Below are 19,802 nucleotides of genomic sequence, written 5' to 3' on the forward strand. Positions count from 1 at the left end.
AACCAGAAGCAAGAAATCATACCCAAAGGTCTCCCACGTGTATACTGGACTGAACTGAACCGGACTGGACGTAAGGGTGTATGGGTCGGTGGGGTCTGACCCGCACAGAGACACAGTGAGTTCCCGGATTTACGGTCCATAGTAAAGCCTTCCTCGCTAATGAGCCTGAGAACCAGGGTTTAGCGGTAAAATGTGGTTAAAATGGATAAAGTGGACACAGATGTGGGGTGATAATGATGATAGACTGTTTCCAGAGGGACAGAGGTTTCCTCAATAAAACCTCAAGCATTCCTGTGTCGTGCCAGATGTTTATGAGAGCCATGTGCTACTCTTCTACACATAAACAGTGAACACACACACTTCCTGAGCCTATACCGTATAAACTGGGTGGTTTGAGCCCTGAATGCTGATTGGCTGACAGTTGTGGTATATCAGACCGTATACCACAGGTATGACAAAACATTTATTTTTACTGCTCTCATTACGTTGGTAACCAGTTTATAACAGCAATAAGGCACCTCAGAAGTTTGTAGTATATGGCCAATATACCACGACTAAGGGCTGTATCCAGGCACTCCGTGTTGCATCGTGCTTAAGAACAGCACTTAGCCGTGGTATATTGGCCATATTGCTTAATTATACCAGACAGACAGCCTATATGCCAGTGCCTTTATCGGTCATGCACCAGTGATTCTGCCACACCACCTATCTATATACATTTACCCACTGCAACTGGGTCAACTACACCACCACCATCTAACATTACACAACATCTCTACCGCTACAACAACATCATTACAACCTACAAATGTATCTACTCACATTGACCTGTACTAGCATCGCAACCTTGTGAAAATGAGGGTTAGTGTCACCCATTTTAGGAGGTAGCCTATCGGTTGTCCTGATGACTTCCTGTGTGTGGCGGTGGCCTGGGGTGTGGGGTTAGTATTATGGGATGCATGTGAGAGCCATATGGAGGGCATTTCCTCTCCTGTGTGTGTGTGTTACCCAGTACATATGGAGGCATGCGGGCCACGGGGCTATTATAAGCCCTTTATGACGCTGTCTGCCGTGAGAGGGGGGAAGGAGGGGTAGAAGAAAATGAATAAAAAGCTCTCCTCAGTGATGCAAACATGTGACCTGCACCATATTCAGAAATATAGCAATGTCTTCTTATCGTTCTCTCTCTCCATCTCCCTCCTCCTCCCTTGTTCTCTCTTTCCTTTCAGCACTCAACCTCATTCCTCCTCCTCCCTTGTTCTCTCTTTCCTTTCAGCGCTCAACCTCATTCCTCCTCCTCCCTTGTTCTCTCTTTCCTTTCGGCGCTCAACCTCATTCCTCCTCCTCTCCTGTTCTCTCTTTCCTTTCAGCGCTCAACCTCATTCCTCCTCCTCTCTTGTTCTCTCTTTCCTTTCAGCGCTCAACCTCATCCATTCCTCCTCCTCTTGCCTTTGCTGAGCTCTCATATAGCTTTCTTTCCCTCACTTCTTCCATCTTTCCCCCATATATCATTTTCTATCTGCCTCATTAGGCATAACCTCAACCCTTTCAATTATTTATAGTCGTTTAGCCAACCCCTTCCCACCTTATGCTCTCCTCATGACCTCTTCCCCTGCAAACACTGCAGCTTGTGGCGCAAAATGGCTGCCGTGCATCACTAACGCGGGTGCTGCTGCTCATAAACGGCAGATGAGGTAAACTACAACACGTCTCCTCCTCCCCCGCATTCTCCCTCTCTCTGGCTCCCTGCTACTGCCTCTCCCCGTCTCCATCCTAAATCCTTCTCTCATCACGTTTTACACCTCTAAATCCCGTTCCTCTCTCCTTCCCTACCACTCCTCGATATGTTCTCCTCTCCCGCCCTTCATCTCTCTCTCGTCCTCTGCACGGTTCAAAGACGGGAATATAACAGCAGCGTGTGAGAGAGAGGAAACTAGGTCAGTGAAATATAGTGCAATGTGTGTGAGAGAGCGAAAAAGCCTCTGCAGTGATGCTTCTCCACAGCCCCAACCCAGTCCAGCCACAAAACCAGCCCAGTATATTTCGTTATGTGTCTATTGTGTGTGGCCCCTTCATCAGCACTAACCCTCCATGTCTCTATATGTTTTTATTTAACCTTTATTTAACTTGGTAAGTCAGTTAAGAATAAATTCTTATTTTCAATGACGGCCTAGGAACAGGGGTTTAACTGCCGTGTTCAGGGGCAGAACGGCAGATTTTTACCTTGTCAGCTCAGGGATTCGATGTAAAGTACTTATGTAAAAATACTTTAAAGTGCTACTTAAATAGCTTTTGGGGATATCTGTACTTTACTGTACTATTTATATTTGTGACAACTTTTACTTTTACTTCACTACATTCCTGAAGAAAATTATGTAAGTTTTACTCCATACATTTTCCCTGACACCCAAAAGAACTCGTTACCTTTTGAATGCTTAGCAGGACATGAAAATGGTCAAATCCACACACTTATCAAAAGAACATCCCTGGTCATTCTTACTGCCTTTGATCTGGTCGGACTCCCTAAACATACATGCTTAATTTGTCAATTATGTCTGAGTGTTGGAGTGTGCCCCTGGCTATCCGTAAATAAATAAAAACCAAGAAAATGGTGCCGTCTGGTTTGCTTAATTTAAGCAATTTGAAATGATTTATACTTTTACTTTTGATACTTAAGTATGTATTAAACCAAATACTTTAAGACTTTTACTCAAGTAGTATTTTACTGGGTGACTTTCACTTTTACTTGAGTCATTTTCTATTTAAGTATCTTTAGTTTTACTTAAGTATAACAATTGAGTACTTTTTTCCACCACTGCCTATATCAGAAAGGGTATTATTCCAGGCTGAGTATAGAGGAATGTGATTACCTAATACCTGGTACAGGCATGATTCTGTTATCAAAGTTGACACACACAAATCTGTGAAAAAATTAGTAGGTACATGTACGGCCTAGCTAACCACTTGTTCTTGTAAGCACGTTACAAGGATATTCGTTTTTTTTCCACTGGTAAGTTACAATGCTCACCTGACTTTCTGAAATGTCACTGATCAGTTTGTCCCTCTGCGCATGGGGGAGGGTCTGGGTTCCGTCCAGACTAATGATGCTCTGACTGTAAGGTGTGGCATATTTCATATCACTCTTCCTGGGGTCAGTGGTTCCACACACCTCGTAATTGAACACGTGCTTCAAAGTACCTGTGCCTCCAACGTCTGCGTAAAGGGGCGGGTAATACGGAATAACTGGGAGATTCCCGTTGGATTTGTAAAACATGCGCTCTCGTCTCCATCTGTAGCATTTCACTGACAGGATGGCTATGATGCACATAATAAAGAAAAATGAAACTACAGCCAGAGCCAAGACTAAGTAAAAAGTTAGATTGTCATTGTACTCCTTGTCGTGCGTAAAGTCAGTGAACTCCGAGAGCACTTCAGGGAAGCTGTCCGCCACCGCCACGTTAACATTGACTGTAGCTGAACGAGAGGGCTGCCCATTGTCCTCCACTACAACAGTGAGCCTTTGTTTCACAGCATCTTTATCATTGACTTGGCGTATAGTCCTTATTTCTCCATTCTGTAAACCCACTTCAAACAGCGCCCTGTCTGTCGCTTTCTGCAGTTTATACGAGAGCCAGGCATTCTGTCCAGAGTCCACATCAACAGCCACCACTTTAGTGACAAGATAGCCCACATCTGCTGAACGAGGCACCATTTCAGCCACCAGAGAGCTGCTAGTCTGGACTGGGTACAGAACCTGAGGAGCGTTGTCATTCTGGTCCTGGATCATTATTTTCACAGTCACATTGCTACTGAGTGGAGGGGAGCCTCCATCCTGCGCTTTTACGCGAATTTGGAACTCTTTCATTTGCTCATAATCGAAAGAACGCACAGCAAGAATCGCCCCACTCTCTGCATTCACTGAAACGCACGCAGACGCCGGCAATCCATTTACTTGATAATCATCGAGCAAATACGACATATGCGCGTTGTTGCCGGAGTCTTCGTCGCTGGCCTTGACAGAAAATATTGACAGTCCAGGTGAGTTATTCTCAACAACGTAAACTGTGTACGACTGTCGTGGAAACAGGGGGGCGTTGTCATTCACATCTGATATTTTCAGTGTTACTGTCTTATTAGTGGAAAAAGATGGAGACCCTTCATCAGTGGCTGTTATTGTTATGTTATATTCAGACACAGTTTCACGGTCCAATGCCTGATCAGAAACTAAACTGTAGAAATTAGTAGAGGATAACTTTATACCGAATGGTAAATCAGGACTAATAGAACACTTCACCTGACCGTTTTTACCGGAGTCTAAGTCTTTGATATTGAGCATGGCTATGACCGTCTCCGGGGCAGAGTCCTCGGGAATAGGGTTGGAGAAGGAAATTATGCTAATCACTGGTGCATTGTCGTTTACGTCCGCCATTTCAATGAGCACTTTACTAGTGTCTGTTAAACCCCCTTTGTCTGTAGCCTCCACATCTATCTCATAATGTTTTACTTTTTCATAGTCAAGCATACCATTAACTGTAATATCGCCTGAAAATGTGTCAATATTAAACAAGCTTGATGCGCTACTACCAGTACTTCGAGAAAACGAATACGTCACCTCGCCATTTGCTCCTTGATCTGCATCAGTTGCACTGACTCGCAAGACAATGGTGCCTTTTGATGCATTCTCTGGTAAGGTGACCCTGTATACAGACTTGCTGAACACTGGAGAATTGTCGTTTGCATCTAAGACAATTACGTTGATTTTGACTGAGCCAGATTTCTGGGGGGTCCCGCCATCATAAGCAGTTAAGATTAATTTATGCTCTTCCTGCTTTTCTCTATCAAGTGCGATCTGAAGAACCATTTCGACATATTTTGTTCCATCTGGACGAGATAGGGTATTCAATTTAAAACGATCGGTGGGATTCAGTTGGTATGTTTGGAGAGTATTTATGGCTACATCGGGGTCTTTAGCGCTATCTAACGAGAACCGAGCACCGGGAGGAGCAGATTCACTAATCTCGAATCTGATTTCCTTCCTCTCGAAAGCAGGAGCATTGTCGTTGATGTCAAATATTTCCACGTCAATTCGATGAAGCTCCATCGGATTTTCGACGATGATCTGGAAATGCAGAGAGCAGGGAGACACTTGGGCGCACAGCTCCTCTCTATCTATCCTTTCTTTCACCACCAGCGTCCCTTTATCCGCATTCAGACCGATGTACTCGCTGCTGTCCTCAGTAAAGATCCGCGCTCGACCAGATTTCAACCTTTTAACATCCAAACCCAGATCCTGCATGATATTCCCCACGAGCGAGCCCTTCGCCATCTCTTCTGGGATGGAATAACGGACCTGGGCGCGCGCTACCCCTGCGCCATAGAGACAGATAAAAAGCACGAGCCATGTCTGCCATGTCCATGTACGCGAGCTGGTTCTCCCTGCGCCATGACAACAAAGAACGTCCATCATCATACTCCTCGGGCTGAAAACAATACGATAAAAAAACACGTTGTTTTCACAATAACAGATATTGTGTCACCAACAGGTCCGCAACGATTGTGTGCGCTCTTTTAAGAGGCTAGTTCTTATAATATAGAAGGGGAGTCCGCTGCAATGTTTTTGATTGAAATAGGAGAGGGAGGATCTACTAATGCCTGAGCCTTATATATCCTCACATTAACCAACAGTGACCCGTAGAGCGCTGAATAGATATTGCAGAAATATCTGCACAAAAAAAATATCAGGGTGCCATAAATTGTCAACGATGTTTGAGATTATATATAAAAGGCAGAAATTAAAATGGTAAAATGTGAAATGTCCAAACCCCTGCAAACGTCAAAAACCCTTGCCTTCATCAGAAGTTTTGAATGATATTATTATTTTTTATTATATCGGCACAGGGAGGCTTAATAAACCTTTGATTGAAATCAAAGGCCATTGATGACTCAAACCGTAGCGCACATGAAAAAGAAAATATATGCTGATGATGTTCTCACCTGGTTATCATCATTGATAAGTTTGTCCCTCTGCGCGTTGGGGAGTGTCTGGGTTCCGTCCAGACTAATGATGCTCTGACTGTAAGGTCTGACGTATTTCATATCACTCTTTCTGGAGTCCGCTGTTCCACACACCTCGTAATTATACACGTGTCTCAGAGTGCCTGTTCCTCCAACGTCTGCGTAAAGAGGCGGGTAATACGGAATAACTGGGAGATTCCCGTTGGATTTGTAAAACATGCGCTCACGTCTCCAACTGTAGCATTTCACTGACATGATGGCTATGATGGATACGATAAAGAGAAATGAGACTACAGCCAGAGCCAAGACTAAGTAAAAAGTTAGATTGTCATTGTACTCCTTGTCGTGCGTAAAGTCAGTGAACTCCGAGAGCACTTCAGGGAAGCTGTCCGCCACCGCCACGTTAACATTGACTGTAGCTGAACGAGAGGACTGCCCGTTGTCCTCCACTACAACAATGAGCCTTTGTTTCACAGAATCTTTATCATTGACTTGGCGTATAGTTCTTATTTCTCCATTCTGTAAGCCCACTTCAAACAGCGCCCTGTCGTCTGTCGCTTTCTGCAGTTTATACGAGAGCCAGGCATTCTGTCCAGAGTCCACATCAACAGCCACCACTTTAGTAACAAGATAGCCCACATCTGCTGAACGAGGCACCATTTCAGCCACCAGAGAGCTGCTAGTCTGGACTGGGTACAGAACCTGAGGCGCGTTGTCGTTCTGGTCCTGGATCATTATTTTCACAGTCACATTGCTACTGAGTGGAGGGGAGCCTCCATCCTGCGCTTTTACGCGGAACTGGAAATCCTTGATGTGCTCGTAGTCAAAAGAGCGCACTAGATGGATGACTCCACTATCAGCACTAACGGACACATATGAGGAGACGGGCACTCCGTTAACCGAGGAGTCCTCAAGTATGTAAGAAACACGGGCATTCTGGTTCCAGTCATCGTCTCTGGCTTTCACTGTGAATATAGAGAGGCCCGGTGTGTTGTTTTCTATAATGTAGGCCTCATATGAGCTCCTCTCAAAGACAGGCGCGTTGTCATTCACATCTGATATGTGTAAGGTGAGAGTGACGCTGCTGGAGAGCGAGGGCACGCCCTCATCAGAGCACGTCACACTGATGTTATACTCAGAGTCTCTCTCTCGGTCCAAGTCACTGCCAGTTACTAGGCTGTAAAAACCATTTGATGTCGATTTAATAGTAAATGGGATATTTTCATTTATACCACAGTGTACCTGACCGTTACTATCAGAGTCAGGATCGTGGACGCTGAACATAGCTACAACCGTATTTTGAATTGAGTCCTCTGGTATTGAACTAGATATCGAAAGTACACTGATTACTGGAGCATTGTCATTGATATCGATAACATCAACTATTACCTTACTGGAATCTGATAGACCACCATTGTCTATTGCTTCGATATCTATTTGGTAATGTTTGGCTTTTTCAAAGTCAACCTTGCCGACTAATATTACCTCGCCATTTGCATGTATATGAAAAATGTCCGATACACTATCCATATTATTCGATATGGAATAAGACACTTCACCATTTGAGCCCTTGTCTGCATCAGATGCACTAACTGTCGTCAAATAGGTTCCTTTGGGGGAATTCTCCGTTATAGATGCCTTATAAACCGGCTGCGTAAAAACCGGAGCATTGTCGTTTGCATCTAACACAATGACGTGTATCTGCACAGTACCAGACAGCCGAGGCTCTCCTCCATCTATAGCAGTTAAGACTAAAGATACCTGCTCCTGTTTCTCTCGATCTAAAGGTTTCTGTAAAACCATTTCTACTTTTTTACTCCCGTCGACCTGATTTTCGAGTTTCAAGGCGAAATTGTCTGTGGGTTTCAGCGAGTAGCTTTGGAGACCATTTAAACCCATGTCTGCATCCCCGGCTTTCTCTAACACAAATTTAGATCCAATCACAGCTGATTCACTGATCTCAAAGCGTTTCTCATTCTTTTTAAAGCTCGGAGAATTGTCATTGATGTCTGTGATCTCTATAGTTATTTGAAACAACTCCATGGGGTTCTCCAGAATGATTTGTGAATGCAGTGCGCAAGGCGTCGTCTGTCCGCAGAGCGCTTCACGGTCTATTCTCTCTTTGATAAGGAGCACTCCCCTTTCTTTATTCAACTCGATGTATTCTGCGCTGTCTCCAGTATGAATACGAGCTTTACCTGATTTCAGTCTTTTGATATCTAAACCCAAATCCTGCGCCATGTTACCGATTAAAGAGCCTTTGGCCATTTCCTCCGGAATGGAGTAACTGACCTGCCCGTGCACTGAACTGAGAGAGAGGACCGAGATAAACAACAGTACTTGCCGTGCCATTGTTTTGTCCGACATTTTCTCAAAGATTATACACGTTATAATCCGTAAGTAATTCTGTAAAATCCCATTAGCTTTCGTGGTATAAAAAATCCAAGGAAGATGTGCCACAAGTCCACCACTTTGGAACAAAAGAATCGCAGCTCGGGGTATCCGTGATTAATGTTCTCTGTAACCTGGATTTGGTGCTCTGCGTGCGACTCTTTCTCTCCCTAATATATCGAGATGACGGGGGAGGTACTGCTGCAAATCTGCTCTAAAACTGCAACACACTGACCGACAGCGTCCCTCTGAGTTTAGGAGTGTAAAGTACACACAGAATATGCAAAACACATATGCTCTCCAACCATGCGTAATATACGCATATCCACACCCCAATACATATACACTATTAAAAAGGCATGATTACAGTGACCATTTACCTTATATTTAAGCAGTGGTGGAAAAAGTACCCAATTGTCGTACTTGAGTGGAAGTGAAGATACCTTAATAGAAAATGACTCAAGTGAAAGTGAAAGTCACCCCGTAAAATACTACTTGAGCAAAAGTCTAAAAGTATTAGGTTTTACATTTACTTAAGTATCCAAAGTAAAAGTATAAATCATTTTAAATTCCTTATATTAAGCGAAGCAAAATGCAACATTTTCTAGTTATTCTTTTTTCCATGGATAGCCAGGGTTACGCTTCAACTCTCAGAAATAATTACCAAACGAAGCATGTGAGTCCGCCAGATCAGAGGCTGTAGGGATGACCAGGGTTGTTTTCTTGATAAGTGTGTGAATTAGATCATTTTCCTGTCCTGCTAAGCATTCAAAATGTAACGAGTACTTTTGGGTGTCAGGGATAACGGATGGAGTAAAAAGCACATTATTTTCCTTAGGAATGTAGTGGAGTAAAAGTAGTCAAAATGATGTATAGTAAAGTCAAGTACAGATACCCCAAAACTACTAAAGTAATGATTGAAAGTATTTTTTACTTAAGTACTTTACACCATTGTATTTGAGCTTTTATACACAACACATTAACTGATGAGCGTGAACTATTTGCTGGTTACAATTAGGCCATTATCTACTATCACTGAATGCGCGGTACAGGCATGATCATAACGGAAAGCTGCCAATAAGATAATTGGAGTAAAACAATCCATAGGAATCACAATTCAGACGTTCAAGTGTGAAGCCAACTACACAATATTTGGAAAATAATCAGGGCAACGAACCATAAAAATATTTGCTTGTGAAATCATTGAAGTGTAAGATTATGAAACGAAAAACAGTGACATCATTAATATTCTGAGGTTATGAGAGCAGATTGTTCATGCTCACCTGGTTATCCCCATTATCATTGATCAGTGTGTCCCTCTGCGCGTGGGGGAGAGTCTGTGTTCCGTCCAGACTAATGATGCTCTGACTGTAAGGTCTGACGTATTTCATATCACTCTTTCCGGAGTCAGTAGTTCCACACACCTCGTAATTATATACGTGTCGCAGTGTCCCAGTGCCACCTACGTCTGCGTAAAGGGGCGGGTAATACGGAATAACTGGGAGATTCCCGTTAGATTTGTAAAACATGCGCTCACGTCTCCATCTGTAGCATTTCACTGACAGGATGGCTATGATGGACACAATAAAGAAAAAAGAGACTACAGCCAAAGCCAAGACTAAGTAAAAAGTCAGATTGTCATTGTACTCCTTGTCGTGCGTAAAGTCAGTGAACTCCGAGATCACTTCAGGGAAGCTGTCCGCCACCGCCACGTTAACAATGACTGTAGCTGAACGAGAGGGCTGCCCGTTGTCCTCCACTACGACAGTAAGCCTTTGTTTCACAGCATCTTTATCATTGACTTGGCGTATAGTTCTTATTTCTCCATTCTGTAAGCCCACTTCAAACAGCGCCCTGTCTGTCGCTTTCTGCAGTTTATACGAGAGCCAGGCATTCTGTCCAGAGTCCACATCAACAGCCACCACTTTAGTAACAAGATAGCCCACATCTGCTGAACGAGGCACCATTTCAGCCACCAGAGAGCTGCTAGTCTGGACTGGATACAGAACCTGAGGCGCATTGTCGTTCTGGTCCTGGATCATTATTTTCACAGTCACATTGCTACTGAGAGGAGGGGAGCCTCCATCCTGCGCTTTTACACGGAACTGGAAATCCTTGATGTGCTCGTAGTCAAAAGAGCGCACTGCATGGATGACTCCGCTATCAGCACTAACGGACACATATGAGGAGACGGGCACTCCGTTAACAGAGGAGTCCTCCAGTATGTAAGAAACACGGGCATTCTGGTTCCAGTCAGCGTCTCTGGCTTTCACTGTGAATATAGAGAGGCCCGGTGTGTTGTTTTCTATAATGTAGGCCTCATATGAGCTCCTCTCAAAGACAGGCGCGTTGTCATTCACATCTGATATCTGTAAGGTGAGAGTGACGCTGCTGGAGAGCGAGGGCACGCCCTCATCAGAGCACGTCACACTGATGTTATACTCAGAGTCTCTCTCTCTGTCCAAGTCACTGTCAGTTACTACAGTAAAGAAATTAACAGATGTCGATTTCATTATAAAGGGAATGTTTTCGTTTATCGCGCACTGGACAATGCCATTTTCACCGGAGTCTGGATCTTGAATGTTTATCATTGTCACAACAGTACCAGCTTTAATGTCCTCTGATATGACACTAGACTTCGACATCACATTAATAGCTGGTTTGTTATCATTTTCATCAACGACGTCGACCATGATTTTACAAGAATCGGTGAGGCCTCCATCATCGCTGGCCTGTACATGTATTTGATATTGTCGTGCCTTTTCATAATCAATATTTCCTACTAATATCACCCCACCGTTATCCTCATTTATTTCAAACAATTCGTGATTACCATCCTGTGAATTGGAAATCGAATAACGTATTTTACTATTGGAACCTTGATCAGAATCAGACGCACTGACAGAAATTAAAACTGTGCCCTTTGGTGAGTTCTCTCTTAGGGTAGCCTTGTAGATCGCCTGTGTAAAAACAGGTGCATTATCATTGGCGTCTAGTACAGTAATATGAATCTGCACGGTTCCAGACATCTGAGGCTCACCTCCGTCTATTGCGGTTAATATCAAAGACAAATGCTCCTGTTTCTCTCGATCTAAAGGTTTCTGTAAAACCATTTCCACTGTCTTTCCACCATCAGGTTGGTTTTGTAGTTTCAGGATGAAATTATCGGTCGGTTTTAGTGTATAGCTTTGGAGGCCATTAATACCAACATCCAGATCCATCGCCCTCTCTAACGCAAATTTTGCACCAGTAACGGCCGACTCACTAATTCTGAATTTCATTTCACTCTTTATGAAAACAGGTGCATTATCGTTTACATCGGTTACCTCAATTGTGATGCTATAAAATTCCATCGGATTCTCTAGAATGATCTGGAAATCTAGTGCACAAGGTGTAGTCTGTCCGCAGAGGGCTTCGCGGTCTATTCTCTCTTTGATGAGGAGAACTCCCCTTTCTTTATTCAGCTCGATGTATTCTGCGCTGTTTCCAGTATAAATACGAGCTTTGCCTGATTTCAGTCTTTTGATTTCTAAACCCAAATCCTGCGCTATGTTACCGACTAAAGAGCCTTTCGCCATTTCCTCCGGAATGGAGTAACTGACCTGCCCGTGCACTGAACTGAGAGAGAGGACTGAGATAAACAACAGTACTTGCCGTGTCATTGTTCTGTCCGATATTTTCCCTTCACCATGAAACAACAAGCAGGTTATGAAATCCGTAAATAAGTCAGTAATATTGCATTCGTTTCTAGTTCAAAACATCAAAGGTAAACGACTCAACAATAAACCATTTTGGAACAAGAGAATGGCAGCTCTGTATCTCGGTATTAATGTTCTCTGTAACCCGGACTGTGCGCTCTGTGTGCGGCTCTGTCTCTGTCTAATATATCGAGATGATGGGGGAGGTGCTGCGACAAATTTGCTATGGAACTGCAACACACTAACCAACAGCGTCCCTCTGAGTTCAACCCACTGAACTACTGATATAGTTTAAAAAAACATTCCAACACACTTGGGAAAGTTTGAGTCTCCAAACTATAAAACACAGTACAACTATGCCAACAACACAAACAGGCCAATGTATTGATGATAAATGAAAACCAATATGTCAATGAGATGTGAACAAACAAGGTCTAAAGATAATACACGTTGAGAGAAACTGCTACTTTAGAAAACTGCAGGCTCTGTGATTGAAATACAGATTATTTGCAACGCACCGCTGTCCATCGCCGTGGTACTGAAATGACCACATATTAGTGGAATATAGAGCATTTTTGACCATGGAAACTTCCCAGGTACACAGACTTGATTTCAAACAGATGAAATCACCGATAGCCCACATATAGACCTATATGAAACATACAGTTTTAGGGAAAATAACTATTATTCAAATATAACAGACCTCTATTGGGGAGTCTGGTTCATCCAGGATGTTCTTTTCGTTCTGCATCCGTTGCATCGTCCCTGTAGAACTTGGGTCCATTATCAGTACGTTCTGACTACAGGGTCTGGCGAACTGACAGTCACTCTTTCTGGAGTCAGTCGTCCTGCACACCTCGTAATTGTACACGTGCTGTAGAGTTCCTGTCCCCAAAGTGTCTGCGTAACGCGGTGGATAATACGGAATAACCGGGAGGTTGGAATGATAGAGGATACGAGACTGTCTCCATCTGTATATTTTCACTGATATAATAACAACTAAACATGTGATGAACAGAAATGAGACTACAGCCAAAGCCAAGACTAAGTAAAAAGTCAGATTGTCATTGTATTCCTTGTCGTGCGTAACGTCAGTGAACTCCGAGAGCACTTCAGGGAAACTGTCCGCCACCGCCACGTTAACATTGACTGTAGCTGAACGAGAGGGCTGCCCGTTGTCCTCCACTACAACAGTGAGCCTTTGTTTCACAGCATCTTTATCATTGACTTGGCGTATAGTTCTTATTTCACCATTCTGTAAGCCCACATCAAACAGCGCCCTGTCCGTCACTTTCTGCAGTTTATACGAGAGCCAGGCATTCTGTCCAGAGTCCACATCAACAGCCACCACTTTAGTGACAAGATAACCCACATCTGCTGAACGAGGCACCATTTCAGCCACCAGAGAGCTGCTAGTCTGGACTGGGTACAGAACCTGAGGCGAGTTGTCGTTCTGGTCCTGGATCATTATTTTCACAGTCACATTGCTACTGAGAGGAGGGGAGCCTCCATCCTGCGCTTTTACGCGGAACTGGAAATCCTTGATCTGCTCGTAGTCAAAGGAGCGCACTGCATGGATGACTCCACTATCAGCACTAACGGACACATATGAGGAGACGGGCACTCCGTTAACCGAGGAGTCCTCCAGTATGTAAGAAACACGGGCATTCTGGTTCCAGTCAGCGTCTCTGGCTTTCACTGTGAATATAGAGAGGCCCGGTGTGTTGTTTTCTATAATGTAGGCCTCATATGAGCTCCTCTCAAAGACAGGCGCGTTGTCATTCACATCTGATATCTGTAAGGTGAGAGTGACGCTGCTGGATAGCGAGGGCACGCCCTCATCAGAGCACGTCACACTGATGTTATACTCAGAGTCTCTCTCTCGGTCCAAGTCGCCGTCAGTTACTACAGTAAAGAAATTATTCGATGTTGATTTCATCGCAAAGGGAATGTTCTCGTTTATTGAGCACTGAACTTCGCCGTTTTCACCGAAGTCTGGGTCTTGAATATTCATCATAGTCACAACCGTACCACGTTTAATGTCTTCCGATATGACACTAGACTTCGACATCACATTGATGGCTGGTATATTGTCATTTGTATCAAGGACTTCGACCATGATTTTACACGATTCGGTGAGCCCTCCGTCATCACTGGCCTGTACATGTATCTGATATTGCCGTGTCTTTTCATAATCAATATTTCCTATTAGTCTAACTTCACCATTGTCCCCATTCATTTCAAACAATTCAGACACATCGTCGAGGGAATTGGAAATAGAATATGTTACTTTACCATAAGAACCTTGATCATTATCTGACGCACTGACTGATACTACAACTGTGCCTTTAGCCGAGTTCTCTCTTAGGGTAGCCTTGTAGATAGCCTGTGTAAAAACAGGTGCATTATCATTGGCGTCTAGTACAGTAATATGAATCGGCACTGTTCCAGACATTTGAGGCTCACCTCCGTCTATTGCGGTTAATATCAAAGACAAATGCTCCTGTTTCTCTCGATCTAAAGGTTTCTGTAAAACCATTTCTACTGTCTTTCCGCCATCAGGTTGGTTTTGTAATTTCAAGATGAAATTATCGGTCGGTTTTAGTGTATAGCTTTGGAGGCCATTATAATCAACATCAAGATCCATCGCCCTCTCTAACACGAATTTCGCTCCAGTAACGGACGACTCACTAATTCTGAATTTCATTTCTCTCTTTTTGAAAACCGGAGCATTATCGTTTACATCGGTTACCTCAACGATAATGCTGTAAAATTCCATCGGATCCACCAGAATAAGCTGGAAATGCAGTGCACAAGGCGTCGTCTGTCCGCAGAGAGCTTCACGGTCTATTTTCTCTTTGATAAGGAGAACTCCCCTTTCTTTATTCAGCTCGATGTATTCTGCGCTGTCTCCTGTATAAATACGAGCTTTACCTGAATTCAGTCTTTTGATATCTAAACCCAAATCCTGCGCTATGTTACCGACTAAAGAGCCTTTCGCCTTTTCCTCCGGAATGGAGTAACTGACCTGCCCGTTCACTGAACTGAGAGAGAGGACTGAGATAAACAACAGTACTTGCCGTGTCATTGTTCTATCCGACATTTTCCCTTCACCATGAAACAATACAAACGCTATAATCCGTAAAGAAGTCTGTAATGTTCCATTAGATTCCAGTGGAAAACATCAAAATAAAATGTGCCCCAAGTCCACCACTGTGTAACAAAAGAATCGCAGCTCGGTGTCACCGTGTTCTCTACAGCCCGGACTACAGCGCTCTGCGTGCGGATCTGCGTGCGTATCTTTCTCTCTCTAATATATCGAAATGATGGGGGAGGTACTGCTGCAAATCTGCATTAAAACTGCAACACACTAACCAACAGCGTCCCTCTGAGTTCAATGCACTGAACTACATAAAATAAAAACAGTACAACATACTTGGGATGGTTTGAGTTTACAAACGATAAAATACCGTACTACTATTATATCAACATATAAGCCAATGTATATATGACAAAACAATGTCAGTGAGATGTTAACAAACAAGTTCTAATGAAATACAGGTCTAGTAAAATACACGTTGAATGAAAATATTCTATAGTAGGAAACTATTTGCTACGCATTGAAATAATCCCTATTTGCCAAGAGCCGCTGTCCATGACCATGGTGCTGAAATGGCCCCACATGTAGAACGAAGAGCATTTCTGACCATGGAAAGTTCCCAGGTATGACACATACTAGATTTCAAACAGATAAAATCGCCGATGCATTTAGATAGACACGTGAAACATAGTATTATGGAAAAGATAATGACTCAAATATAACAGACCTCTAGTGGGGAGTCTTTTTCATCAAGGATGTTCTGTTCACTCTGAATCCGCTGCATCGTCCCTGTAGAACTGGGGTCCATTATCAGTACGTTCTGACTACAGGGTCTGGCGAACTGACAGTCACTCTTTCTGGAGTCAGTCGTCCTGCACACCTCGTAATTGTACACGTGCTGTAGAGTTCCTGTCCCCAAAGTGTCTGCGTAACGCGGTGGATAATACGGAATAACCGGGAGGTTGGAATGATAGAGGATGCGAGACTGTCTCCATCTGTATATTTTCACTGATATAATAACAACTAAACACGTGATGAACAGAAATGAGACTACAGCCAAAGCCAAGACTAAGTAAAAAGTCAGGTTGTCATTGTACTCATTGTCGTGCGTAAAGTCAGTGAACTCCGAGAGCACTTCAGGGAAGCTGTCCGCCACCGCCACGTTAACATTGACTGTAGCTGAACGAGAGGGCTGTCCATTGTCCTCCACTACAACAACAAGCCTTTGTTTCACGGCATCTTTATCATTGACTTGGCGTATAGTTCTTATTTCCCCATTCTGTAAGCCCACATCAAACAGCGCTCTGTCTGTCACTTTGTACAGTTTATACGAGAGCCAGGCATTCTGTCCAGAGTCCACATCAACAGCCACCACTTTAGTAACAAGATAGCCCACATCTGCTGAACGGGGCATCATTTCAGCCACCAGAGAGCTGCTAGTCTGGACTGGGTACAGAACCTGAGGCGCGTTGTCGTTCTGGTCATGGATCATTATTTTCACAGTCACATTGCTACTGAGTGGAGGGGAGCCTCCATCCTGCGCTTTTACGCGGAACTGGAAATCCTTGATCTGCTCGTAGTCAAAAGAGCGCACTGCATGGATGACTCCGCTATCAGCACTAACGGACACATATGAGGAGACGGGCACTCCGTTAACCGAGGAGTCCTCCAGTATGTAAGAAACACGGGCATTCTGGTTCCAGTCATCATCTCTGGCTGTCACTGTGAATATAGAGAGGCCCGGTGTGTTGTTTTCTATAATGTAGGCCTCATATGAGCTCCTCTCAAAGACAGGCGCGTTGTCATTCACATCTGATATCTGTAAGGTGAGAGTGATGCTGCTGGAGACCGAGGATCACTGTCCAAGTCACTGTCTCTTACTAGGCTGTAAAAACCATTTGATGTAGATTTAATAGTAACTGGGATATTTCATTCATACCACAGTGTACCTGACCGTTACTATCAGAGTCAGGATCGTGGACGCTGAACATAGCTATAACCGTATTTTGAATTGAGTCCTCTGGTATTGAACTAGATATCGAAAGTACACTGATTACTGGAGCATTGTCATTGATATCGATAACATCAACTATTACCTTACTGGAATCTGATAGACCACCATTGTTTATTGCTTCGATATCTATTTGGTAATGTTTGGCTTTTTCAATTTTTTTATCACCTCGCCATTTGCATGTATATGAAAAATGTCTGTGGGTTTCAGCGAGTAGCTTTGAAGACCATTTAAACCTGTCTGGATACCCTGCTTTCTCGAACACGAATTTAGATTAAATCACAGCTGATTCACTGATTTCAAAAGGTTTCTCATTCATGTTAAAACTGGAAGCATTGTCATTGAATCTGTGATCTCCACAGTTATTCAAAACAACTCCATTGGGTTCTCCAGAACAGTGGCAACCCATCATTCAGTGAGCCCCATCAGTTTTTTCTTGGTTGCCTGTTTTGCATGTTATTTTGGCATTAATATGTGTCACATATCAGTTTGCAAACAATGTAAAATAAATAAATAATTGAGTTAACAAAGCCACATACAAACATATTCTCTTTTTTGCTTTCGTGAGTAAGGCACCTCCAAAATGCAGGTCTTTCAGCCTAGCTCAATGCTTTCTGTGGTGGTGGGGTAGCCAGCGGAAAATACGGAGCGTAGGGGTTAGTAATGCTCTCTAGTTGCGCCGTGATTGGCTCAGTCTTCTGTCACTCATGGGGACACTATGTCACCGCAAAATCAACCGGGAGAGCTGGAAAATTTAAGCCCCTTGGATGCTGCCATAGAGTTACATTAGAAGTTAAATACAAGAAGGCTCAAGGTCATTGGCCACAGATAAAATGACGTCAAATCACATTATATCTGCCGTAGATTTGAAAGGACTGATCATGTCAACGTCATACTTTCAAAATCTTAGCCAGCAAGCTGAGAGTCATTATTATGAATCAAGACGACAATCTACTGGTAAATCCTTTTCAATCCTTGTCATATGAAGAGAAATTATGAAGAGAAATCATAGATAAACGTATCGGTGCTCATTGGTCATTGGACATAAACATTACACAACAAGTTGGAAATCGCAAATTCAACAATGAGTGGTTTGGAAGGTTTGGAAGGAGTCAGTGGCTAATTGCAAGCATTGCAAAGCAACCACTAGCCTGCTATTCAGTGGAGTGGGTGTGTGGTCCAAGTATGGGTTTAAGGGCCTCTTTTCCAAGCTTAAAAGGATAAACATTTAACATTGGCCATGCTGTCAATACAGCATGACTTCTGCCGCGTTCAAAACAACTGGAAACTTGGAACTGGGAAATATCCGACATCAGTTAGTTCAAGACAACTGGGAACTCGGAGAAAAATGATCTCCGACTGGGAAAATACGTTTTGAACGGTCATCCAACTCGGGAACTGGGGCCTCTTTCTAGAGCTCTGACCTGAAGATCACTGACGTCATGATTCAAACTAGTTTTTTCAGAGTTCCCAGTTGTCTTGAAAGCACCATAAATCCAGCGAATGTCAGACTTCGATGATAAAGTTTGATAACAAAATTTGCCCACGAAGGACCGCCGCGCCACCTTCCTGTTCTAGTGAGCACAGCACAACAAGGTGAGTCCAAAAATGTTTTGAATGCTGCTGCATAAATGATGTAATATGCCAGGGAGATATGTATACTGTAGCTAAGAAAGTAATACTAAGTGTATGTTGTGTAGCAAACTGTTTGCTGTTGGTTGTGCACATGTAGTCAATAGCCTGTTTTAGAGAAATGTCATCATCGAATATTGTATTAGCTTTCATTGTCTGCTTATATGCCCCCGCTATTTATCCTACGGTTCTGAATTGGTGTACAGGGAGATTAATGTAAGAACGGCCCATGTTCTGAATTCTGTCGCTGTACGTTTCAAAACTGCTTAAAAAATAGTTATACTGACTATGTCCGTCCTTGCTCGCTCATTAATGTCTTCATCGAATTTACGGATTTTCTCTTGTCATCTTGTCGACCCCTTATGCCATAGTTTGTACATCTCAATTGTCAGTAGAAACCACATTTGTTTAAGCAAGTCAGCCATATCAGCTAGGTTTTTTTTAAAGGCAGTAAATGAGGCAGAATGAACTGTTTCGCTGCCAGACAAGGCTCCGCTGATAGCCAGGTGTAGCAGTGGTAAGGATTCACCTGCCCGTGCACTGAACTGAGAGAGAGGAACGAGATAAACAACAGTACTTGCTGTGTCATTGTTCTGTCCGACATTTTCTCTACGATATCAAACAACACACATATTATAATCCGTAAAGAATTCTGTATTATTCCATTAGATTCCGTGCTAAACAATTACAGGAAGATGTGCCTAAAGTCACCCACTTTGGAACAAAATATTCGCAGCTCAGTGTTTCTGTGTTTAAAGATCTCTGTAACCATGACTTTGTGCTCTGCGTGCGGCGCTTTCTCTCGCCAATATATCGAGATGATGGGGGAGGTATTACTGCAAATCTGCAACACATTGACCAACAGCGGCCCTCTGAGTTCAGGAGTCTAAAGTACACACAGAATATGCAAAGCACATATGCTCGCCAACCATGCGTAATATACGCATATCCAAAA

General features: G+C 43.3%; 1 protein-coding gene across 30 annotated transcripts in view; it reads right to left on the minus strand.

Moving 5' to 3' along the window:
• The window catches only part of LOC139574169 (protocadherin gamma-C5-like), a 197,251-nt gene that overhangs the window by 60,124 nt on the left and 117,325 nt on the right, over positions 1-19,802 (minus strand). Inside the window, exon 1 of one of the 30 annotated variants that reach the window (XM_071398431.1) lies at positions 12,808-15,387. The exons of 26 other annotated variants lie outside the window; for them this stretch is intronic. In XM_071398431.1, coding sequence (XP_071254532.1) covers positions 12,808-15,207 — 2,400 coding nt within the window. In that variant the 5' untranslated portion in view covers positions 15,208-15,387. Of the gene's footprint in view, positions 1-3,028; positions 5,632-5,994; positions 8,588-9,689; positions 12,288-12,807; positions 15,388-19,802 lie in introns of those variants that run through there. 3 more of the 30 variants (XM_071398445.1, XM_071398444.1, XM_071398418.1) reach the window with 3 other exon arrangements.

This window comes from Salvelinus alpinus, chromosome 4, assembly GCF_045679555.1.
Source record: "Salvelinus alpinus chromosome 4, SLU_Salpinus.1, whole genome shotgun sequence".
NCBI classification, from domain to species: Eukaryota; Metazoa; Chordata; class Actinopteri; order Salmoniformes; family Salmonidae; genus Salvelinus; species Salvelinus alpinus.